Raw genomic sequence first — 25058 nt, forward strand, 5'->3', positions numbered from 1 at the left:
TACATATATCTTCTTCTGTTGCAATGGAAAATGTCTTTCATTTTTTAAGTGTAAATATTGCTAATCGACAGAATATTGAGATAAAGTGCTTTTATTTAATATTTTTTTGTCATATTGACTCATTAAAGTGTTTATAAATATAATTTAAAACAATGTTTGATTAATTCTGGGATAAAGAAATTTCAGTACATTATGTTAGTACGAGAAAGTCTTTTAAAAAATCCATATATCAAAATACGCATATTTTTATATTGAATCATATTTCATACAGAATGCATAGCGCCATACGGAAATAAATTCTGTTGAAAACTTCTACGTGATATATTGTACATAAATTTTACGAATATATATGTATATATTTCTATCACACGATAGAGGAAAATTTAGAAACTTTATAGTATTAGTAGAAGCAAACTGATGGTATCTTTAAAACAAACTGATTTTATCCTTAAAACAATTTAAACACGTCGTTAATAACATTATTGTCTCAATCTAAGTACATGTCCCTCGTACATACATTATATTCACGATAGACTCGCGCGTGCATTATTTTCACGGAAAATAATGATTACATCAACGAGAAGGTGAGGCACGATAACGAGGTCTGATGCGTTATATGCTGCGCACGTAATTGCATGAATATTTTTAACGGAGTATTAATCGCGTTTTCCAGAGAAACTGGTTTACGTTCATTCAGGTTACGGCAAAATACGAAGAAAGATGGTTTGATATCGTTACGAACGTGGCTTTGGCACAAATCTTATTTAACAGTGTAAGATCTCGGCGTGGATATACCGTATACATAATATTCTTTACGCGGAGTATTAATTTCGCGGCAGCAAATCGCAGTTAATGATGACAAACTTTAGCAAAACTTAATTGTCAAGCTATGCATGCAAAATTTTGCTGATATTCCGATAAATACTCTTGATTTTCTTCCGTTTATATATAGCTGCTCCAGGTTAATTTTTCGCAAGACATAAGAAACGAAATACATGACGGAATAAATACTAAAATATTTTGTAATGTGTACGTATTGCCTTTTGTTATCTAATGAAATTGGAGTTGGTTCTTCTAAAATTCTAGAATAGGTGTTTTTCTTATAAAATCTCTCACAATCAGTAGTATCTTTAATTGTAATTCAAATAACAGATTTTTTCAAGAAAATTTAAAGATAATATTTCCTTAGAAAGATAAATCCGAGGAAAGTTATAACTTGTTTGCAAGATTTAAAAAGTTTAATGTTGCATATATTTTGTTAGCTGAAAGAAAATACTTAGTAAACTTGCGAAAAAAATGATATATATTTTAATACAAGAGAAATTTTCATAGCGATGAATAGTGGTTGTGGAGGGTTTATGTTTTAATAATAAGCAAATAAAGTAAAAGTTTCGATACTTTAAGAGAAACCTCTGCTTCGAGATGTTAAATTTTTCATTATATCTATAATCTACTTAAATTAACAATGGCTTAGGAAAGTAAAATAATGATATAGTCTCGAGAGAATCTTTTGTGTAAGTATAGATTTGTTCGGCAATAATGCTTATTAGCATAAGAGGTTTTTTTCATAACGTGGTGGATAGCGGATTAATCGCATAATGTATTTCTTCAAAGTAAGCAAGAAAGACAAAAATTTTAATAAGCGCTGCTTGCGAAAATCTCAGTGACGGTAAAGCAATACTTTACGTAATCTGCATAAACAACTTGTAAAAAGCTATTTTTGCATTGTTTGTCCATTTATATTTCTTGTAAAGTGGATATTTATTCGTAAACCGTCTGCAACGATAGGATAATTTCGGTACATTCCGCACTCTTTCGAGTGACGAAGTACATTTTCATCATAAAATCGTCGGCGGAAATACACATATATTTGTATTAATACGTATGCACTTGTAATTTTTCAATGGTAACGTTGATTTTATCATCGTTTTTGTTTCAGTTAGAGATAAACTTTATTTTATTTTTATTAAAATAATATAACTGAAATTGTTGAATTTATTTTTAAATAATACGCGGAAAAAATTTTATTTTATCTTGACATTAACACATTTCTGTTATAAATGAATATTGAAATAATACAGGGTGAATATGAATTTGTTCTTACGTGCGATACTATACGTCGAGTACTTCATCTGGCGTGTCTAAACGACATATCGCTTTAGTTCGAGTATCTTTACATGCCGACGATATTAAGGTCTTTCTCTTCATGAGCTTAAGATGAGTTTTCCTTTCTCCTGTTTGACGATTTTCTTTCTTATTTTTTGCTGGACGATATTACTTACTTACTGGCAACGTTTTCCTAATGCGTTTTGATATTAGTAACATAATAGTTTATTACATTGTGTGGTCTTACACCTACACACACATACCCATGCATACAAAGACCTGATAATTACTAACTTTTCAACAATCGTAAAGAACACGGTATGAACATGTACGAAATTAACGCAACATTAAAACGAGTTTGCAATCGCGTATTATCAAGTTTCGCGGTAAAATTAGATTATATTCTCGTTACATTTCATTTTGTGTAATATGAATACATCTATTTCTAGCGGAAAATGATTTGCACCGGCACGCTGATACTCTTATAAATTGAAAATTGATATAGCTGTAGTCACATCATTTGATTATTCCTATATTCACGTTTATAACTACTATCTCATTATTAATTATTTAATTATTTAATTCCCCTTTAATTACTATTCATTACTTAATTACATTTAACCTGTCGCGAATTGAACTGCGATTGTGTAACATCAAATAAAACACACATGCAACGATTAGTACCATACACAATCAATCTGAAAAAAAATCAATCGGAAAGTCGATCAATCAATCGGAAAATACGTTTAAAAATTGCTACTGATATGATATTGTGTACTGACATAACAATAGCATTTTCTCTTGAAACGTTTTTGCATATTTCCGCATATTTCCGCGTCATTTTTCAACCCAGATCTTACAACAGTGTTACAACCAGAAATTTGTATTCCCGACGTAAATACGCTTAGGAACTCCTCTACGCTTGTCGGAGCACAAAATTTCTCTGGAGAACCATTTCTTCTGGCGGAGGGAAAGGGTCTATTTTTGAAATCAGTTTACATATAATAGAATGTTCGTTAATTATTATCAGTGCAAATCGTAAATGTATATTATCGTTTTTTTCCCATAAAATTAACTTTCTCTATCGTATCTGTTAATAATATCAAGTTTAATTATTTTAATAATAATATTATAATTGTAAATTATATTTTTTACTGCACGATACGATTAACTGATATTTGATTTCTTACCTACACGCAATTTTTGTTAGATTAGTCGTTGTGATTTTATATATATCTTTAAAAATGTGTATATCAGGGCGATATATGTTTCAAAACTTCAAAATGGTTGAATTGTTTTACATCTATTCGTTATTCCGCTTAGATATCAGAGATGATGTTGAGCACTGGAAACGACAACTCAAAATTTTTTACATGAACTAGAACAATACCGGATAACTTTAAAATTCCATGTTTACGCGCGAAGAGAGAAGTATGTCCACGATCGGGGGAGCGAAAGGGTTAATTCGACGGAACAATGGGTTCTAGGGAGTTAGGACTCGTATCGCAAGCACGAGACATCAAAAACTTTATCCGGCGCGTGACGGGAAAGCGACTCATGCGAGTTTGTAACAAAAGTTCACCGCGAAGGCGCCCAAATGGAAATTACATCCGTGGTGACGGTCATATCGATCGGCACTCGTGCGTGGAACAAGGCCAAAATGATCTGGATAAAACGGGATTTGTCTCAAAGGAATAGTTCAAGAGGATTCGTTGAGCTCTTTGATAATTAGTGCCGGTTGGTCGAACAAATACCGTTCCTTTGTTTCGCAGTTAGCAAGGTCGAGGTAAAAGTAATTACATGTTACAATCTCATTTGTTTGTATGGTATTTATGACTTAGACGGGGGCGTTTCTTAAAATACTATAAGTTAAAATTAATTAAGACTTGTCCCTATAAAATATAAATTACTGATAAGTACATTTATCATTCGTTATTTAGATCTACTCTCTAAATCTGAATCAGTGAATAGTTTATTCGAATCAGTAGCATACTTTACACTGATATCAGTGACTATATATTCACTGATTCAGATTTAGATAGTAAATGTGTGGTTTCAGCTTAGAAAGAATATTTTTCGTTTTTTCACTTTACTTGCTTTGTAACATTGTTCTATAAAAAAGTCAATTTATTATTCATTTTTGTTTATGTCTAACAAGAAGAAAGAGTCAATTAAATCTGAAACAATGTTTTTGGGAGCGTTTCAGAAGTATATATAACAACACCGTTGAATTATTATTTAATGAACCATTGATTGTAAATCGAAACATTATTAAATATAAAAATTATATATATTAAAATTTTTTCGAAATAATTATAATTGTATTTAGATGCGTTTGAAAGGAGACGTTTAAGGAGACGCGAGACATTGTGATCTCATTAAACTTTTCAATCGCGTGTTGTTGAATCCACCATTTAACGATCTTCAAAGTGCAGAAGCAATTGTAAGTTTACGATCTATCGCTACAGAAGACTTACGTGACACAAACAGAGTTTGGTGTACTTGTCGTCCGTCCAGAGACGGGAAATTCCATTTTCAGTGGCAGAGCGAAAAGTGGCAAACGTGGACATGTTTTCTCGTGATGTTATGTTTCTGCTGTTATGGATAAATTGCAAGCTTATCCGCAACAAAGTTCTTCAACGCGCGAATTATTTCAGGCGGGAAGCAATATTTCTTAAATTCACTGATGCTCTCCAGTCGTAGACGGATAATAACCATCCTTAAGCCAGATAATCTCTGTAATAAGTTCCTAGTTTCTTGTCTAGGGTAGGGGATAGAAAAGGAAGTATTCGCAGGATACTTATTTAGCACAAGAAGTTAAATTATTTTTCGTCATTAAGAGAGAGATATTAAACAGGATAGAGAGAGGGAAATTTGTCGGCATTTCCATTTGTTTGATTTAAAAATTTCTACAGTCAAATTCCAAGTTCCAAAAATTTCTGAATTTTATTAATATTCAATTATTTGATCGCATAAATCATCTTTTAATTAAATTTCGAGCATAAAGCTTTAGATAGGTAATTTATAGATACTCTCTCAATATATTCCATAATAATTTTCTCTATGTATTATCCTGAATGCATTATCGTCATTCAATTTCTCTCTTCGTCATTGGTCATCATGCATTGTCGCATGATTTCACTACATATCCGTTTTCATCAAGAATGGAGTAAAATGATGTTTTCGTGCGCATTCATTTCGTATATTGTTTTTTTTTTTTTTTTTTTTTCATAAAAAATAGAATAACATAGGAAAACTGATATTATTAAAATACCGTGTTAATATCTTTCAAATATCCATCAATCAAATTATATTTTAATGTTTTCATTCATATTCTCATACGCTGAGTAAGGTTTGTAGCTTATATGAATATCGAATGCAATATATTCGCATTGTGGTACTCAAAGATAAATAATGCTCGGAAATAGGCAAATGGATAGATTTAGCGCTAAATATCGCGTGAGAATAACATATCCTTATCTCGATGTAGGAAGGCATTTACCGACTCGCGTGGACAAAGTCGGGAGTTATGTCGGCATTGCGAACTCTCTTTATCTGACTATACTATCAGTACGCTCGAAAAGTGAGAAAGAAGCAGGCAATAACGCTAGTAAAATGCGAAAGCTCTAAAAGTTAGTCGAGAGAGCAAACAGCCGAACGAACTCGAGAAAAGTCTCGCCTCGATAAAATAACGGAAATGTTCTCGTCGGGGCGGCGGCGGTCTCCTTTCCATCCTCGCTCTCATTCTCTTTCTCTCCCCTTCTTTCGCTCTCCGTCGTCTCTCTAGCATTTCCGTTTTACCTGCGGCTACCATGCCGCTTCGCACTTTCTCTCCTTTTCCCATTCGCTCGCTCATCCTTTCTCTTCGCCGCTCTGTCTCTGTCCCGCGGTTTGGTATCGAGAGAGTTTCAGAACGAAACGCAAACACTTCGATTTTCAACGAGACGACGGGGGACAAAGAAAACTCGTTGACCACGCTGATGTCGACAACCGCGCGACCGGAACGAATCTACACACATCGATATTGACCAACTTTTCGTCCGCACGGCGGCGGTTTCGACTTCCTTCCCTTGCGCCTCTGCATCCCTGCATTCGAACGGATTTATGTGGAGGGAACGCCACCGACGACGGTTTTCCCTGGGTCGGCTGGATTATCTCGGGATCTCGTTGAAATACGGAACGTTCGTTTCTGGAAAAATTTGCGGTGCAAATTCGCGCGATTGTGCGAATCGTCTCGAGATGGAGCTCTGCCTTTCAAGTCCAAACCGACTTTAATTTTCGTTTATTTTCATGTGTGCGACACTACATCGCTGCGACGATTGCTTTTATGCCGTAAGACATATTATAACGTATTAGACTTCGTGTGAGTAAATTATTTATATCAGCACCTTTAGATTGTTATATATTTTTTATAAGTGTAATGATTGTGTGTGTGTATCGTATAATTGATGAATTTTCTCTTTGAATTAAATACATTATTTGTCGTAAAAAATTATAATAAGAAATAATGTATGTACATATCAAAAGCTTATTTAATCTCAAACGAACTTCAGAAATCTTATTTGCGATGCTCGCTTATCAAAGTATGTGGATTTCCTTTTCACACACGAGATACTTCCGCATACGTACATTATTATAGAACTACTTGAATACAGTTTACATTGGTTTCGAAAAATCAAATCTTCCGATTGGAGAAACCCGCCCGCATCGCAAATTTCATTCTTTTTTGCACACTTCGCGCAATTGATGTTTTTAGCTACGCCGGCATCCGTTCGCACGGTTTACACTTCATCAATCTCGGTGGTATATATATTGAGCCTGTGGTATATATCCGCCTGGCATCTCGGTCCCCGCGCTACTCGCGCACGCGGATGCGGGATTCGATCCAAGATTCGCGGCGGCGTGTTTCGCATACGTGACTTCTTCCATCCTGTTAGGCATCAGCAGACATGCGGGAACAAGTTGAAATCCGAAACCGGGAAACTTCGGATATGGCTTTCATATGTTGGGGTTTTGCGCGATACGTTTCCATATTCGTAAAAATGTGTCATGTATGAAGCTCCGAGTGCAGGCTTCTACCATTTTAGACGAATATTTTGATAAATGTAACATCGTGCAGCAACGTCGAGAATGTCTGATGGAGCATGTTTCCTTCTTTGAAAATAAACAACTAATTCTGTAAAATTACGTAAATATTCTAACTTTCGACGTCGCATCAGAATCGCTAAGAATCGAGTTTTTTCTATTTTGCTTTATTCCTTTGTTATTTTTCTTTCGACTCTTTATAAGCAAGTATTTTTTAAATCTCTCGAAGCGTTGGAAAAACACATCACGAATTTTGTATGTCAGAAATAAACAGACTCAGGCAAACGATTTTGCAATTTACATCCCCAAGGGATTTTTTGAAATAACATCCGTTTATCGTCGTAAAACAGGCTTTTGAGACTCTGCTGTCCACAATCCGCGATATCCGGTGGTAAAAAATGTGATTTATATTTTTCTAAATTGCGAAACGTTGTAATAATAGCTACTTTATTTCACATACCTGCGTAGCACGATTAGCGGCAGAGTTTCGGATATATTTTTTAATGTATTTTAAATGTTTGTTCTATTGGGTTAACACGATTTTGTTCGAAAAATTATTTATGGGAACATAAATTGTGAGAGTAGAGTACGCACGAATTTTCTCGTCATAATCCAAAAGTAGTTGGGATTACTGTCGGCTCTTAATGCGACATATGACGCGTCGAACACATACAATCGGCTTACACAATGGCAGTTTTATCACGTTGAAATGTAATATAAAAATTTATATCGAATATGAGTAAAAAGTAACGAAAGAAATGAGGGAAGCATCGATTTATAGCACACTTTGATTCATTTTTAATTTTTCAATTGATTGTATATCGCAGTCAAATTAAAATCTATATGTAATATATGTAAGATGAAAATTAGGAATTGTCAAATAATTGTAAACCTAATAAATTTGCAATAATTTATACCGCTGAATATCGCGATTTCGCTTTTGCAAGAAGATTTAACACTGTCGGCAGCAATCAAGCCGTTAGCTTACTTATAAAGTTCTTGTGGGGCGGAGCGGATGCAGTTCAGCGTTTACGAAGAAGTCTGTAATACCGAAGAACAAAAGGAGGTTAAATGAGGATAGGATCACCCCGAGAGTAGCACCATTGAGGTTCTTATGGAAACTGCAGTGCCATTTGAGCGGGGTGGAGAAAATCGTTTCTTGGATAAGGATGTGGACACGAGATAAATAAAGGAGGTCACGGAAAAGGGGAAGAGAGCTCGATTGAGGAAAGAAATACAAATATATAACAGAAGACATTCTGATTGTAAAATTGTTTCATCTTCAGATAAAAGTACTATACGTTGATTGTAGGACGAGCGACAGTAATTTTCTCTAAATTGCATTTGCGGTGAAGTGTAACTCTCCTCGTTTTCGAATAAGAGACGCGTACAAAATAAGCTAGATATAGGTATAACTTAAATATATATAAATATAAAATTAAACTGAAAATTAATTAGGTTAATCAAATGCTATACTCTAACGTTTTTACAAAAGAATTTATTTCTTGTTAAGTACACGTTATTAGAAACGATAATTATTTTTTTATTAATTTAATTGCGCTAACTTTTCCGTGGCATATACTTTCTATTCTGGTCTTTAGATTGTATTGTAACGGCACGTTACAATGATCGAAAAAAATTTTCGTGCATTGAATTCAATTCTAATTTAGCAGAAGTGTGTAACATTCCATGTCACTCAGAACGTTGCTATTTAGGGACATTATTCGTGAGTTATTGATGGTGCGTGCGAGATTCGCGTTACATGCTGTTATCTGCCGAGCATGTAAATTACATTGAAGTACTATACATATGTAGGTATATCGCGTCTGAATTGAACAGAACAAAGTAAGATATTATATTCCATTGCCATTTGCTAAATGTGGGAAGCTACGGCAATAAATGTAAATCTTTCTTTTTCGCTAATAGATTCGTATCGGAAATAATTTCGTGATGCTTTTTTGTTATTTAAGGATTGCAGTTATCTTAGTTTCTACGTTCGAACGTGAATTCTTTCTCTTCTTGTAATTACAAATTATTGAAGTTTTTGCCTGTTATTTAAAAGTTTACTATTATTTCCTACTGAATCGAATTAAAAATGAAGGGAAGTTTCACTTTTCGCTGAAGGGAAGTTTCGATAAACTTCATTTGTATATCTCTTTTATTATCACGCTTTGATTTATTTAAAACAAGAGTTAAAATCGATATGATTTTGTTGAATTCTATAGAATAGACGGAAGGTTAACTTAAACGCTTGTAGTCACAGTGATTAAATTGTCACAAAACAAATACCAAGAATAAACTTTGTGTTTGTGCAACAACGTAATTTGAGATAAAACAGAATTACGCTAGTTTCATTTCTCGGTTGAATGGCGCGCGTTACATTATTTCAATTAAGCGCCTTTGGTAGAAACTTAATTCAACATTTGATGTGTTTAGCGCGTGCATGCGCATCTCGTGCACTGAATTACACGCATGTGGAAACGTCACGCGTTAAAGCTGCAGTATACCCGGCGCTACGAGCGCGACTATTTCAAAGCTGCTAATCCGCCGCTGTCGCGCTGCTGGACGCCGACAGTGCAGTGCAGCGAAACTGAACTGTAAATCGTTGCATTCTCGTATCCCGTGCGCGCGGGAGAGCTGTTATCAAGCGCGTGGATGTTATCTGCAGGGTCAAAAGGAGGGTGAGAATATCGCGTGGCCGAATCGGGGTAGAGCCGCGCATTCGTTCCCAGTTCGTAGTGCTAATTACGCATCTGTCTTCCGGCACTTTATCAGCCGCATATCATGACGCCTATTTCATCGTGGTGTGTGGCATTTTGATCACAATTCCGTTGACGTTTGCTCGCTCGGAAGACTGATTTCGACACCTCGGCCCCGCCCGTGTTTCATGCCGCGCGATTTATTCGCGATATCGCCGATCAATCGGCGAAATGATCTCTCTCCGCGCGCGCCATAAGAATCAATCCGTTGGAAACGCGTATCTGGCAATCGTCCTCGTTTAGAATATCGTCCGATCATCGCGCACGACTCGCTGCACTGTCCTCGTTTTAGGTTTTAGAGGACACGCAATTAACTCAATCCCTCTCCAGTAATACCAGCGTTCTAGGATACTAATACCTACTCTCTGCTCAACTCTAATCTCTTTAATTGCTTCTTGTTGTTATGTCGAAGCACGCGGCAAATCGTATATGCCAGATGATAAATGTAATGCACGTGATTGCAATTCTATTGCGAAATGCAACTGCAAAATGAGAACGTGAATGTTATAGTATAACCCGAAAACAGGTTATACGCGTTACGTATATCCGCCTGAATCCGCCGCTGTTACGAGGAATCGAAGAATTTGGAGTTCCATTCTATATAAGGATACAACTTAAAGAATACAGTCTTTTAAGATGTACTTTATTCTCCAATTCTTACAAAAGCTCAGCTACGTTTCGTTTATAATTTCTTCTTTGCCTCGACGAGTGCCTTCCCTTGTGCGCTCCCTTCGCAGTTTTCTTGATTGTTTTAGCTCTGCTTCTTGCAGCGTTTAATGGCGGTGTAAGGAATGTTACAACATTAAGAAAATCGTTATTGGTATCACGAAATTTGAAAGAAACTACAATTTTATTTTCATATTCCATTATAAAAGTTATAACATTTTATTAATAATATAATATATCAAAAAGTAAGTGTTTGTTCTGCCAATAATGTTTAACCAAAAAGAATATATTTATATCGACAGCAATTGGCAAAATATACAAAAAAACTTCGTTTCAACCCAGGATTCGGGTCCTTATCAAGTGATCTGATGATCTCAGTTTTTTTGTATATTTTGCCAATTGCTGTCGATATAAATATATTCTTTTTGGTTAATATAATATATATCATATAAATTATATATATATGTGTGTATGTATTTAGCTAAAATATAATTTTTCAATTTTATAAACATTTAAAAAAGTAAGATTGTTAGAATATCTTGTCATTGGTCGCAGAAATTAGTGCGGTGTTAAAGAATTATACTGCAAAACTAAACAATCTTGTATATACATAAAAATAAATAATTAGATTCTAATTAATTTTTCTTAGTATACGCAAGAAAGAAAAGCGTGCTATTAAACTAAGCTACTTAAAAGATAATTGTCATAGTCGTGGGACGGTCGTATAGTCGCCGTAAAACCTTACGCGTAAAATGCAAAACGTATACCATTTCTTGCAAGCGCCATCTCCTTGAATCGATCCGTGTCTCTCGCTCGGCCGGCACCGCCCTACAAATTAGACTTTCGAGAAGAGTAATAAGTACGCTTGCATGTCACGTACTTACGTTCGGCGAAGATTTGCTTTTCGTGCCCACGTGGGATTTGCACCAAAGTCGATATCCTCCCTTAAGCGTCCTCGTAGCGGTCCTTCGTGGCTTTCGATAAACTTCCATTTCACGAGCACGCTTCTGACTTTTAGACTTTCGCAACTTTTCATATTTGCGGTTAGTACGTCTATGAAGCGGTTATGTACAAAATATCTAAATATTTTTCATAATCAAACTTTAATGCATGATACATTTTGTGAGTTAATTACACACGCGAAGAGTAACTTTCATATATTACTTACAATTAGTCTTGCGTTTGTCAAAAGTTTTAGGACTGTATATGTAACGCAATTAATTATACAGTTATATGTAATGGCCGGAACATCTTTGTGAAATCAACATGGAATTTTATTAAGAATAATTGCTTAATAGAATCCGTTTAATAAGATTTTTCTAAGAAGATTAGTCCTGTGGCAGCGTTGATGTCACTTTATAATAATTTCCGACCGGGAGACACGAATTGATTCGTGAGCCAATAAAGCCTTGCGGTAGATAAATCCTTGGACTAACCGGGGAGCCAGGAACTTTTATTTATTACGCATCCTCCACACACACACACACATACATACGTAAAACAAAAGATTTATCCCCGGCGATTCGAATGTACGAGCCATCTATAAAATGTCGGACACGCTCGCATAAAATTCACGCCGTCTACAGATCGAGCCGGTACGGAATGGAGCAATGTCTGCCGTACTCGTATGTCACTAACGAAATGTTAGAATTATGGTTCGCGTAACAATGCAACGAGATAACGTCGATGCGCGCCGATATACCATGGATGGCACGTTTTGATCGAGACGATCAGTATACATTCCATTAGGCTAACGCAAGCTTTTCCGATGGACGTGGGCCGCGGTCTAATATTGATCCTTTTGAAAAGAGCGGACCTCAGCAAAGAGAGTAAAAATATTTTCCATTAAAACGTCGCGCAGAAAGATTCTCCGCTAGTTAGATTTAATTAAACAAACACCATTTTTGCGATATTTTTCAGCTAACTTGAAAGCGCGGGGTGAATTTATCTGTAAGTAAATTATTACAAAACGGCAGGAATTTGTTAGTTTTATTGTCTTCGTAAAAAGTATGAGAAACTGACGTGGCGATAAAAACTTGGGAGCATTTGTCTTATGCAATCCGTCGCAAAACAAAGAAAATTGTGTCGACGGCGAGAAACTAGATATATCACTCAGCTAGATACGGAAAATGCACGAAAAGATTTTTAACTGCCAGGTTACCAGGGGTGACGTTTTTAGAATCGCACCGGCGAAGGTTGCGCCGTAGTACTTGCGGCGAAAGAAGATTACGTGAGGGGAATATAGCGCGAAATCCTTGAAAATTGCCGCTGCGGCTTACGCACGACGCAAAAGCTTTAAATTTAATAGCGTTTCGCGTTCTGTTAAGTTCTATTTCGGTGGTGAAAGTAAGAGGGAAAGAAATATCGACAAGTCACATTTCGATTTCTTACTTTTCGTGAGACTTTCGGAGATATTTAATCGTTTATCGAACACCGCGGCGGAGATTAGAAAGTATATTTTTCATTCGGGGAACAAGAGTTAATGGGGAAATTTGTCTTTTTTTCAATTGAATCAGCTATAGATCGTGATTCTGATTCTAATTTACGTAGTTTTTTACCGCGAATTAAGTGCCAGAGCGTAGTTCATTTCATGTTCCGTCGGTGGCGAACCGTATAGCAGCCTCCAACGCCGGATATTTTACAAATGGCACTGGCCGAGTAAATGCGGGTATCGCCTTCTCTTTTTGCGTGCGCGCACCAACCACCGACGTTAAACGAAATCTCAGTAATTGGCTCGACCGCATTTCGAAAACGTCGAGCGACAACGAAAGATACATCTTCCGCCATAAATAAAACCCGCTTACCGCGAGTCCCGCTGAGGCCAGCTATCTCTTCCCTTTCTCGAAATGCGAATTTCCGTCCCAATATCGCTAATTCAAAACGCTCGCACACGGTGCATTTGGACATTTCGACAAGACGTTTGTCATACTCTTGAATCGCTGCTCTTGAATTTTTGAATTCCTTGCGTTTCCACAGAATTATTTTCTGCAGCCAGGTTTTCCCACCTTACAGAGTTCAGTTAAAATATATGATTACATACATTTTTCATTTTTTTTACACACTACTAATTATAGATTAAATATCCACCTCTTTTGAACGTAAATTCCAATTCTAAATGATAAAAATTTCATATTAATTAAACGTTGATATAAACAAGAATAAATATGCAAACGTAACTTGATAATAATTAAGTAATTAATTTATAATTAGATCGATAGTTTCATTGGATTTCATATGTAAAATACTGTTGTGCAAATGTATTCTTAATTTGAGCGACTTGTTACTACTAAATTATAAAGATAAAATAACAAATAATGAACGATGGATTAACGAACATATAAGCAAAAATTGCAAGATATGTGATAAATGAGTAAAATGTATGAATGCATGCAGAAAATGTCAGCATTTTATTGCTAATATTACGTCGTATGTGACTAATTATTTTTAACATTTTCATAATAATGTTTCTGAAATTAACATTTTATATCAGAGACTCGGTGTTTGTTATGGCAATGGATTGTTATTAAAGAAAAATGTAATGAGCAATTATATCGTATAACGTGGCGGGAATGCAAACCGATGAAATGTATCCGGAATACTGGGAGTTTCATTTCACGTATCTATCATAAAAGTATTTCGCAAAGGGCTGTTTTAGAGTTGTCGTACAGACGCTCGAGATAAATTTTGAACCTAATGCTGATAAACGAACGCGTGTATACAATCATAGATGTACGTTGTAAAATACAGCGAAAATGAAAATACATAAAATGCATGGTTATGACAGGGGTGTACGGGACGGGAGATCATTCTCAGCATTTTTGTAGAGATATCACCGAAGCGTACTACATTTCCTGACTCGTCGTTTGACGTTGAGCTACAGCTGAAGAGCGATGTAATCAACGATACGCCGTAAAACCTGGCAAAACGAAAGCCCGATGAAACGTATCGGAAAACCGAAGTTTTATTTTGCATAGATATCAAAAGGGCTAGGTGCGCACGATAGGGAGATGATTCTCAGCATTCTGTCGCGCGAATGTTACGGCGAACGCTTCGGCGATCTCGACGCTTGGGGTTGCGTCACGTGAAAAAAAAAGAAAGGGAGGAAAAAAAGAAAAAAGAGCGACCGCGTTTACGCGCTGACAACGACGCCGACGCCCGAAGGATATCCCGTTGGTGCGGGAATTATGGCTCGCATGCTGAAAGAGGGTTGACAAAAAGATTACGTGGTTGTCGACGCGACCGACGTGGCGAAAGTGCTGACCGAGTTGTTGGCCGGCGTTGGATCGATAACGCGTCGCGAATCGCGTCAAAACTTTCCAACCGATCCGATCGGGCTCGTCCAACGATCCGCGCCATCGCGATGGGCGAAAGGCATTCGCGGATCAAAACGGATTATATCCCGGTGTCGAATGGAGGAGACATGTCCCACTCGTTTCGCAGTAATTTGCGCCAGCACCCAGTGACCACCCTTTACCCCGATCTAGCCATCACTTTCGCGACCGTTTTCGCGAGTTCGCGAGTAGCGCGATGTGTTTTAGTAGCGTGTTGACGGTCGGCGAATTAGCGGCGGGGTAAATAACATCGTGACGATCTATCTCGCGTAGCGGAATTCCATGTATGGTTGCTTTATCCGCAACGTCAATGGACTTCGGTGAGAAATTGGCATAATCTGCTCCGTAGCAGTGACGCAAATAAATTGCTTCGTTATCCTTCCAATCAGAAACGAATTTGTTGAACAGAGCTTTTGAAAACTGAAACTGCTCTCGTCAAATTTATCGTTATTTATACATTATTATTGATAATAATTTACGAATCTCGCTTATCACTCAACAGTAATTCGATTCGAGAACTGGATCGTTATTTTAAAACAATTGCCTTTTTTGGTATATACTTGCATATACTCTTTTATTTGGATATATTTTGCTTTTGTTTGCCTTTAATGGAATTAATACCAATTTCTTTCCAGTTCTAATAGCGACAGGGATTGCTGGCTGCATATACAAATATATATATATATACAATATATATGTACGTATATACCCGTAAGTTGATGAAAACGCGAACGCGATTCCTAACAGCGGTTGCTCTTACCCATTGCATCGCGTATTTTACCAAGCGCGGTGGCACTGTTCTATCGAAACAAAACCGAAATAGGAATACCCGCGAGTGCGAATAGGACAGAATTTTGCTCACAGTCGCGAACACTCAGTCGCACCCGCACGAAGCTTGTAAATGAGATTAAGACGAATGGCACCTTAGTTTACCGCCGTGACGCCGTCTCGGAATGCTCGGTACGTTGCTTTCATTTTGCCGAAATTACACCGAATGTAGTGCAGATTGTGCTACGGCAAAGGGGTGATTAGCTATAAGAACACCGCGCGGTGTATCGCGATCGCAGTTTCGATTTTCCGCGGCACGGATGGTGCGGATTAGCTATCGTTGCGAGAGTCTAAAATTATGACGTCGGCAGGCACGTGTGTAGCACACAGCGCAACATCTTGTAACTTATCTTCCTGTGCAGTATATATAAAATATATCGATGATACAGCCGCCTGTAGAAGACTGATTTATTACGAGTCTAGTCGAAACTGCTCCCAAGATGAAATACTACCACTCGCAACCAACGCTCGCGTTTCGGTTTTCTTTATTTGTAAGAGAAAGAAAACTGTTCTTCTCGTTTGCAATTCGGTAATTCGTAGATTCAGTTATTTCGGTTTTCCTTACATACGATGTTTCGAATTGAGGTATCCAAGTTGGAAACGCTCTCTTTTTAAATGTCTCAAAGCTATATGACATTCGTGATGAACGGTACATGTAAATATATTCACATATTTCTTCCGTAAAATACGGTTGAGCGTTTTCCCTGCACGAATCATTTTATAAGATCGCAAAACAGCGGCTTGGTGGTTTATAAAAAAGATATATGTAGGCGCGTTCTTTGCATATTTACGACGAGGGAAAGTCAACGTTCCGCCGTTGCGAGGAAGGAGGAAGCAAGTAAGAAATGCGATTTGAACGTTTTTATACGCGACAAGGAAGCTTATATGTTGGCCGATAGTGAATAAGCTGTAAAATATCGAACGCCTCGAATTGTAAAAAAATGCGGCGTTTGCATGCAGAGTTGTACTTGGCGCGCAACTCTTGTATACATCCATATTGATCGGATCAACGATACGATCGTCGAACGAAGTGGTTTCTACTTGACACGGTGTACTTCACGAGCCTCGATAAAGAGACAAGAGGCCTCCCAAACCGAAATCCCTTTCGATCGCGTTTCAGACAAGCCGTCCGCACAGATTCGAGGGTTCGCTTTTCGAGAGCTCCACTTAGCAGCGCGAAGAGATGGGATTGATTCGCAATCGTTCGAATTGCCAGCCAGAAAGTCAAAACCGTATGAAGAATTTCCTCGACAGCTTTCTTCCAGTGCCAGTGATTGAATCGGCTTCTTACCGCCTGCGCTTTACTTCACTGTTCTTACGTTCATTCGTCGCACATATATTTCCCGAACGGAAGTTCTAGATTGCGAGCGATAATTTTGAGATTCGTGATCGATTACATTCTGGAACACCCTAGGAGAGTATATTTTACAAAATATACTTTTAAAATATTTTACATTTTAGAAAAAAGGATCATACGTTTATTATCATGCCGTTAATATCATGAAAGATAAATATTCCGTATATTTCGTTAAATTTTTTTAAATTTTAAATGGGTTCTGATTTAAAAGTTTTATCTTTTATTAAACATATAATTTAATTATCTAATGAAGGATATAATCAAGCGATTTTTTCAGTTTTTTGTTTCAATCAAGTAACTCTAGTAAATCTAAATGTGACCGAAGAAAAATGTACGATAAAACATCTTATGTGCGAACTGGGGATATAATAGTAAAAAATGTAAATAGTGAATAAATGATTATGCGTTATGTTCTTTGTTTTAAAAAATAATTTCTACAAGCTAATTTTTCATAATATTTTGCTCAATTATTTTACAGTTTTAAGCTACAAACGGAATTATATTTCTGTCGTAGAAAAAAATGCAATTTTCTTTGTTATTTTTACTTTATTCTTCTTCGCATACATACGTTAATCGATAATACTGTTAATCAGCAGCAAAATTATTTTATTGAAAAAATACTAAAAATGAAACAGGGTTTATTTTATGATTTTTTCCATTATTCATAGTCTCAATATAACAAACCGTTATGAATTTCATTGAATTACAAATAAAACGATGTAGCGTCGATTTTCAGCATCAATTTTTAGTATTTTTAGCAATATTTTTCAAATTTTTTTTACCGCATCCAGAATACGAGTGATACAAAACATTATACGAATTTGATTGAAAATAAAAATTCAGAAAAATGTGCAAATATATTGATCTTAAAATAAATTCGAAATATACATTCGTTCTCCGCGTAACAACGCGTGTAGTTGTTCATACTCATTATTATCGTTATTATTTTTATTTATCTTTTATCATAAAGATATCCATGGCACATAGCCACGCTATGCTCTGTAACAACATTTAACAACGCGATTAAGCGATGCCGAGATTTCTGGGGATACAAGCTGTCCGTATTATCGCCGCAGATCGATCTACTCCTGCGGCACGGAGAAGATTACATTTCGCGATAGCATCTGGTTAACGGCATAATTCGTGGATTCCACTTCGCGTCTTCCAAGACAAAGGTTAATAGCGTCTAACTCCTTTGACCGCAGGTATCTAATCTGACGTTGTACATGCCATCGCAGTCGCACGCATTGCGGTTAATAGATCTCCAGGATCTTCCCTGTTGGTTCACCGACAGCATAGGGATGTATTAAGGGGCAGAATTAGTTCCCACCGATTTCTCGCAAGCAAACATCCAAGCAATTTCTGTTCATTAGGCTCATATCGGTCTCAAGAAATTTTCCTATCGCCTATTCATCCCTCGCGTACCCGAGAAAATTCAAGTAAACATGATCTTACGCTAAATTAAATTAACCATCTTAAAATACTAATTAAATTTTTGTGTAGGAAAAGATATTGGCTAATTATTCGTAAATAAAACTCTTTGCATTGTTTTACTTATCACAATCGTCGAGATGAATTTGAATAGCCCGAGGAACGTCAGTTATTATTCTTGACCGTTATGATAACAGCTTTTATTCCGTTATGAAAATCTGCATATAATTAGCATACTAGTTAAGAATAATATTGTGAATATAATTATAATTAATTCGTAGCGTATTGCTTAATAATGCATTCTGGCGATTTATTTTACTTTATCGAGTGTTATCAAGCGTACATCCATATTTCATAATTTACTTACAAATTTACTTATACATGCACTTATACATGCAGTGTGGTACACGCAGTAGTGGACAGAAAAGTATATAAATGCTATTTAGATATTAACTTAATCTGTAATCTATTTTTTCTCTTTTTACGTTTTGATTTAATAATAGCAATTCTCTTTCTAAAAAATGTGTGTTAACTAAAGCTCCAATACTTCGAAGCCGTGGACATATGCGTGTTCATGATAGAGGGCATGTTAAACTTCTCTTTGAGGGTGATCGATTGTCTCGAAGCTTGTATCCCGCCTTATTTCACCATGTGATTTGTGTGTCTGTAACCCCAAAATTCGAATGACAGTGAATGTTACTTATTCAAAATGCGGTTATATTTTTTTTGTGGTGCAAATTTTGTTTTGTGTAATGATATGTATAGTAAAAAAGCTAAATGGCACGCTTATATGTAGGGTTCTAGTATAATATATAAATGCAATGAGATATCTTAATATGTATTTAATACGTATTTAATAATACATCTCGCTCAAGTAAAAAATACAAGCAAAGTTGAATTTTATATATTATATATAAAATATAAAATAACCTCAGTTAAAAGTATTTAATTATACATTTTTAATTGTAATAGATATCCGAAATATATTTGAGAGTATTTATCGCTTTCTTTTTTAGTAAAGTAACAACAGAAAGGCAGACCATTTTTAACTACATAAACAATACGTTTTTTTCTTTTTTCTTTTCGCATACTACGTTCTTAAATTCTCTATAGCGACTGCGAAACTCAATTGTAACAATCCAAATGTGTTCGATGAGTTGCGCCGATCGATAATTACTTCTCAAAAAGTTCGATGTATCAAAACAGCTCGACTGGAATCAATCTGTCGGTTTTTGCCGAAAAATCCATCATCGTAAGTTTGTTCGAGAACGAGTGTTTTGCCACTCTTACGTTACTTTTTCGACTTCGGTTCCCTTTCCCTTCGATCCGTTATCGATATCGTCCGGTGTGTGCTTGTCGTGGAAGTACACCAGGCGGGTCAACATCGAGACAATCGACGGGATCTGCTTTTTCCCGTGGAATTTTTCACTCCCCGGCACATAGGATTGATACTCGATGGCGACACGACGGTTAACGAAGGTCATTAGGCTGAGTAGATCGCGGCTGCGCCCGTGAAGCTCCAGCTCCTCGCAGAGTGCCTGTATGAACCAGGAGCCCGAGTCCGGATTGCGCCACGAGTAAAAACCTGAAAGTCGTAACGCGCGGTTTATTCTTGGACTGCGGTGAATTGATTCGCCTCTCCCCGGCACGTAATGAGATACACTTCGCGCAGCCGGGATGTATGCGACGTTATCGATAGCGGGCTCTCGAGCTCTCGGTAAAGTGGATACACCAGCGAATGACCCATGACCCATGCGATAGTGGCAAGGTAGCGATATAGGACAGGGATAGAAATTTAAAACTCTAGAGATAATATATGTATCGAGTATACGTTGGCTGTATACACGCGTGACGCTTAACGTGTAGCTGCCTTTTCTAACACGTTAAAATATGTTAAGTAATTTTATTTTTCTAGGCTCTACTATAGAAAAATATGAAAACCCAAGTATAACGACCTATGTATAGGTAGATAAGAGTAGGTCATGTATCTTAATAGCGCCTGCTTTAAAAAGGTTTCCAGAATAAAAGTGAAACAAAATTGAAATAAATTTATTGAAACTCTCATAGAGCTGTTAAAGATAGTTCACGTCGTCGAGTTGACAGATTTGTTACGACTTTGAGATAACCCGGTTTCTAATAAAAACTTACAGCTTTCCAGGGCAATAAGTTTAAATTAATCTTAACTTTCCGCGCATATACGAGCAACCGCATACTCCTTGCTAATTGTGTTGCGCGGAACAGATATATTTTAACCTGAAATTACAAAGTTCGGTGTTACCTTAGTATAGCACTTAAACTTCTTAGGAAAGCCGCGTATATTCTACATTTAGATGGCATCGAGTCTTAGACCTCATCTAATGGGCTTGAGATTAAGCAAAGTAACGTGGGATTAGCAATAACATAGGGATAGCAACAACATTATATGAAACACGATCTTTATAAATTATTTATTTAATAATTATAAGAAAATTATTTAAAATGCTATTGGAATGATTATTAGGAAATTATTATGTTATATTATATTATATATTATATTTTATATTGTTATATGTTGTAACATTGTAATATATTGTGTTTCATTTATTCACAGTATTTGACTTTATAGTTATTCAAAACTCGGGTTTCTTAACGCTCAAGTCGCGACCCCAACGACAATGTAGAATCAGAAATGATGCAAACACAATTACAGACTCCGAAGTTTCAGCATAAATCGTGGTACAAGTGGAATAAAGGTTAATTGTTAGAAATAGTTTTTGACCTTCTACTTCCTTAATCTGCCCTTAAACTCGTTTGCATGGACGCTGAATAGCGTTAATGCCGGTTAGTTCAAATTTAGACCATTCCCTTTCTCCGTGTATTACTAATTGGATTGGAACGCCTGCACTTCCCTAATCTTTGAATGCGTTGTACACGTCCGGATCTTGCTGCATTATAAACTGTTTAATTATTCCGTCTCTCTTATCTCGCTATCCCATAGATCTTACACGACGAGAGCTTATCATCGACTTTGGCTCAAACACGATGCGATCAATTCACCCGGTACGTGCTTCGCAAGGATACTGAATACTGCATCAGTCCAACTACCATTTCACTACCGATTCTATGGTCAAAGACACTTTCAAGTTACAGGAAAACTACCCATGCCCTCATTGATAAATCTTAATAATTGGACGGTTACGAGCAAAATGAAGCATCGCCGCGACATAGAATTCGTTGCATCTGAAAGGTTGCATTGTAGGATCGAAGCGTATTACAGGAAACACGTTGTTAGAATAGGCAAAAACTATATTTGCATCTACTTGCCATTCAAGAATATGTAAGAGAAATCGATTTCTTGATATATTCTGACAACGTGTTCTCTTATACAACGTGCGCCAGATTCCTACCGCTATTTTTGTCTAGGGATCTTACAGCTATACCAATAGAGACCGTTTTTCTGCGAAAATCCAAATATATGTTCTTAATTCTTCGTAAAATATAAATAGTTGAACATATAAAAAGCTTTTAACACAAATGATATTTTTATCTACCAGATAACGATATATCATTTAACTCCAGATGGATTTTCCGTTTAAGACACTTTAATTAAAAGCTTAATTCTAAAAAACGTTCTATATTAAATACTAAAAAGCTGTTGAAAAAAATCCTTATCAAACTTTTCGTATCAAGTTTAGAATTGAATTTTCGTCTTAGTGTTAGTTATTAATACCGCTTAACACGACTCGAAATAATTTACAAACTTATAATTATCTGCTGTTTTGGTGGCTAGAGAGAATCGGGGGTAATATGCGTTGAGCGTTAACAATAACACGTGTGACGCGAAACATCTTAGTGCTAACCGGATGTACACGTGCTCGATGATGTATTAACCATACGTTCACTCCCATAGCGAAGTGTTAAATGCACGTTCGCTATCACCGGTATGTTAACTACGCGCTTATCTCCTACACGGCATATTAATGACGCCTTTAGCATCGAGCCAGGTGTTATCCGCGAATTCACCACCGCCCACATTATTAACAATACGTCCACTTCCTGCTGCATATGTAGACGACACGCATACACGCACATGCATTAACAAGAGCTTCTTCCTTGATATTAATAGCATGACCACCCGCGTGTCGCGCATCATTATACCGCGCATCTATTATTTAACGGCTAATTACTCTATACATATTATGTCTCACATAGAGAATCGACATTCTTTGAGACAGATTTGAAAAATCCGTTTATTCGTTTGCAACGATTACCATCGGAATAACTCCAGATATTCTCAAATAAATCCACTATGCAATCAATGTGTATGCATGGTAATAATCATTAATTATAAAATTATTCTGAAATGTGTAAATACATTGGGATATTATTGGAAGTTTTTTCCCTGCGCTTCATTTTAATGGACTCGCGTTCAATCGCGTGGATATTAATTCGTTAATATCGATAATAACTACACGCAATCAGGCAGGTGTAAAAAAAAATGTTGCGGTTATACGAGAAGCAACGTAAACCATCATCTGCTGTGTGTGTGGGTGTATATGTGTCTTCTCTGTTTCTATTATAAACAAATCCTGTTTATCGGACTCGCTTAATACGACAGACAGGGTGTATGGTGTATTCGCAAACATCATTCCGTAGAGAGAATATACTCGCATTACATAAATTCTGTTTACCCTTCTTAATCGATAGACGTGCAAAGTAGATTTGAGCAAGGTTGCGAGCAACCGAGTAAATTTTGCGGTGTATTTCCACAAATAAGCTGCTCATGGCATGGCGGTGCAAAATCCGATTTTAAAGCAGATGATGTTAATGCATAAGTAACAGCTTTTTATAGTAATTTTATTAAATTTAGTAGGAAGATAAGCGTATCTTCTCTAAATTATATTTGAGCGTATACCACATTCACCGCATACGTAGTACCATTTTTGGAAGAGAAGGTTTCATTCAAGTTTCACGCGAGAAATTTAACTGTAACTTGATTCACACCACGTGCAAATGTAATTTCAATTGCAATTTATTTTCATAAATGAGATGCGAACGTTTTGGTACCAAAACGTGCTAATTTCGGCGGGCGCAATTTGTGATTATCTGAGCTATCTCGCTGACAATCGACAGGTATTTTTCATTAATCCAATCCCGCAGGATTGACATCGCGTGGTATGCTTTGCCACTGCGCGAAATTCTCGTCCAGCAACCTGCCAACGCATTTGTTGGTTTGCCGAGTTTCGGTATGTCCTTTTTTTTCTAGTTTTCCTCGTTTTTCGCGAATTGTCGCGCTGCAGCTCGCACTCGCAATAAATCACCGAAACTGTGATCGTAACAAAGTTCGCGCCATTCGATTCCGAATTTAGGCGAATCTCAGTCGAGAGTTTGCAATATTTCTTTTGGAATCTTCTGTGATATTCCCACGCATATTGTCAGTGCGTTTGCGTTAGATTTGCAAAGTTTAAGTTATCGCGCAGTTCCTTCCGGAATTGCGCTTAGGGCATTATCTCTAACTTCGTCGTACTAGAAGCGAAGATATAAAGGAAAGCTTCTCTTAACGTAATATAAAGAAATTCTTTGAATAAAAAAAATGAGGGATTGAAAACCAGACTGTCAACGTGAAAGAAAAATATCTTACAACAATGTACAACTTGACAATATAGAATGTACAAAACAAGATACAACTTCCTATTAAAATATTTCTATGAAATATTATGTATCAAAGTATGCAAATTATCTTATTAGTTAATTAGTATAATTAGAGTTTCTACGTTTTATAACTTTAATTTATTGGATTGTGATACTTCTTGTAATTTATATACACGATTAAATGCAATTTTGTATATTTATGTAACACCAATCGTTAATATCGTGTAAATAATTACACTCGCATATCGGGATAATTACGTCGGTCGTATATAATATTGTATAAGTGTATATTTGAACAATAAAATTCATAATTATAAAATTATTTAAGCATGTAATAATTGTGGATTTATTACTTATTTTTAAAATCTTTCTGGAATTATAATTATAAATTTTATGATCGAGAGAAATGCCGTTGTATTTAATTCGCTGTCGTAATTACTCTGATTTGTCATAATTAATGCTCTGTCAATTATCTTCTTTATATCATAATTCTTTCTCTCTTTTGTTAATAATTTACAAGTGCATTTACAAGAAAAGAGAACGAAATCAATTTTCGATTGTTTTCTGTCCGCTCAGATTATGCTTTGTTTAAAACGTATTTATACTGTTTATAGGAAGAGTTAATAAACATATTTTCAAGTATATACGCCTTACAATATTATACAGTCGTATTAATTTTTTGATATGTAAAGTTTTAAAAGAATGATTTCCACTTGGAGTTTCAAAGTAATGCGTTGCATAACACGTATCTCTTATTTGATTCGAGAATTGGCTAAGAGACTTAAAACAGACAATCCGACTTTTATCCGCCGGCTAATGGGCACGCGAGAAAAATATAAAATTGAAAGAAAGAACAATGCTTCT

The 25058-nt window shown here is 36.2% G+C and overlaps 2 protein-coding genes across 6 annotated transcripts in view; one reads left to right on the forward strand and one right to left on the reverse strand.

Moving 5' to 3' along the window:
• The window catches only part of LOC139814276 (alkaline phosphatase), a 172638-nt gene that overhangs the window by 63446 nt on the left and 84134 nt on the right, over nucleotides 1-25058 (forward strand). The gene's annotated exons all lie outside the window — the stretch shown is intronic.
• Nucleotides 17858-25058, reverse strand: part of LOC139814278 (caspase-1-like) — a 47909-nt gene continuing 40708 nt past the window's right edge. For 3 of the 5 annotated variants that reach the window (XM_071780430.1, XM_071780429.1, XM_071780428.1), the window contains one exon: nucleotides 17865-20148. In XM_071780430.1, the coding sequence (XP_071636531.1) occupies nucleotides 19850-20148 (299 nt within the window). In that variant the 3' untranslated portion in view covers nucleotides 17865-19849. Of the gene's footprint in view, nucleotides 20149-25058 lie in introns of all 5 variants that reach the window. The other 2 variants (XM_071780431.1, XM_071780432.1) reach the window with 2 other exon arrangements.

This window comes from Temnothorax longispinosus, chromosome 6 (genome assembly GCF_030848805.1).
Source record: "Temnothorax longispinosus isolate EJ_2023e chromosome 6, Tlon_JGU_v1, whole genome shotgun sequence".
Classification (NCBI taxonomy): Eukaryota; Metazoa; Arthropoda; class Insecta; order Hymenoptera; family Formicidae; genus Temnothorax; species Temnothorax longispinosus.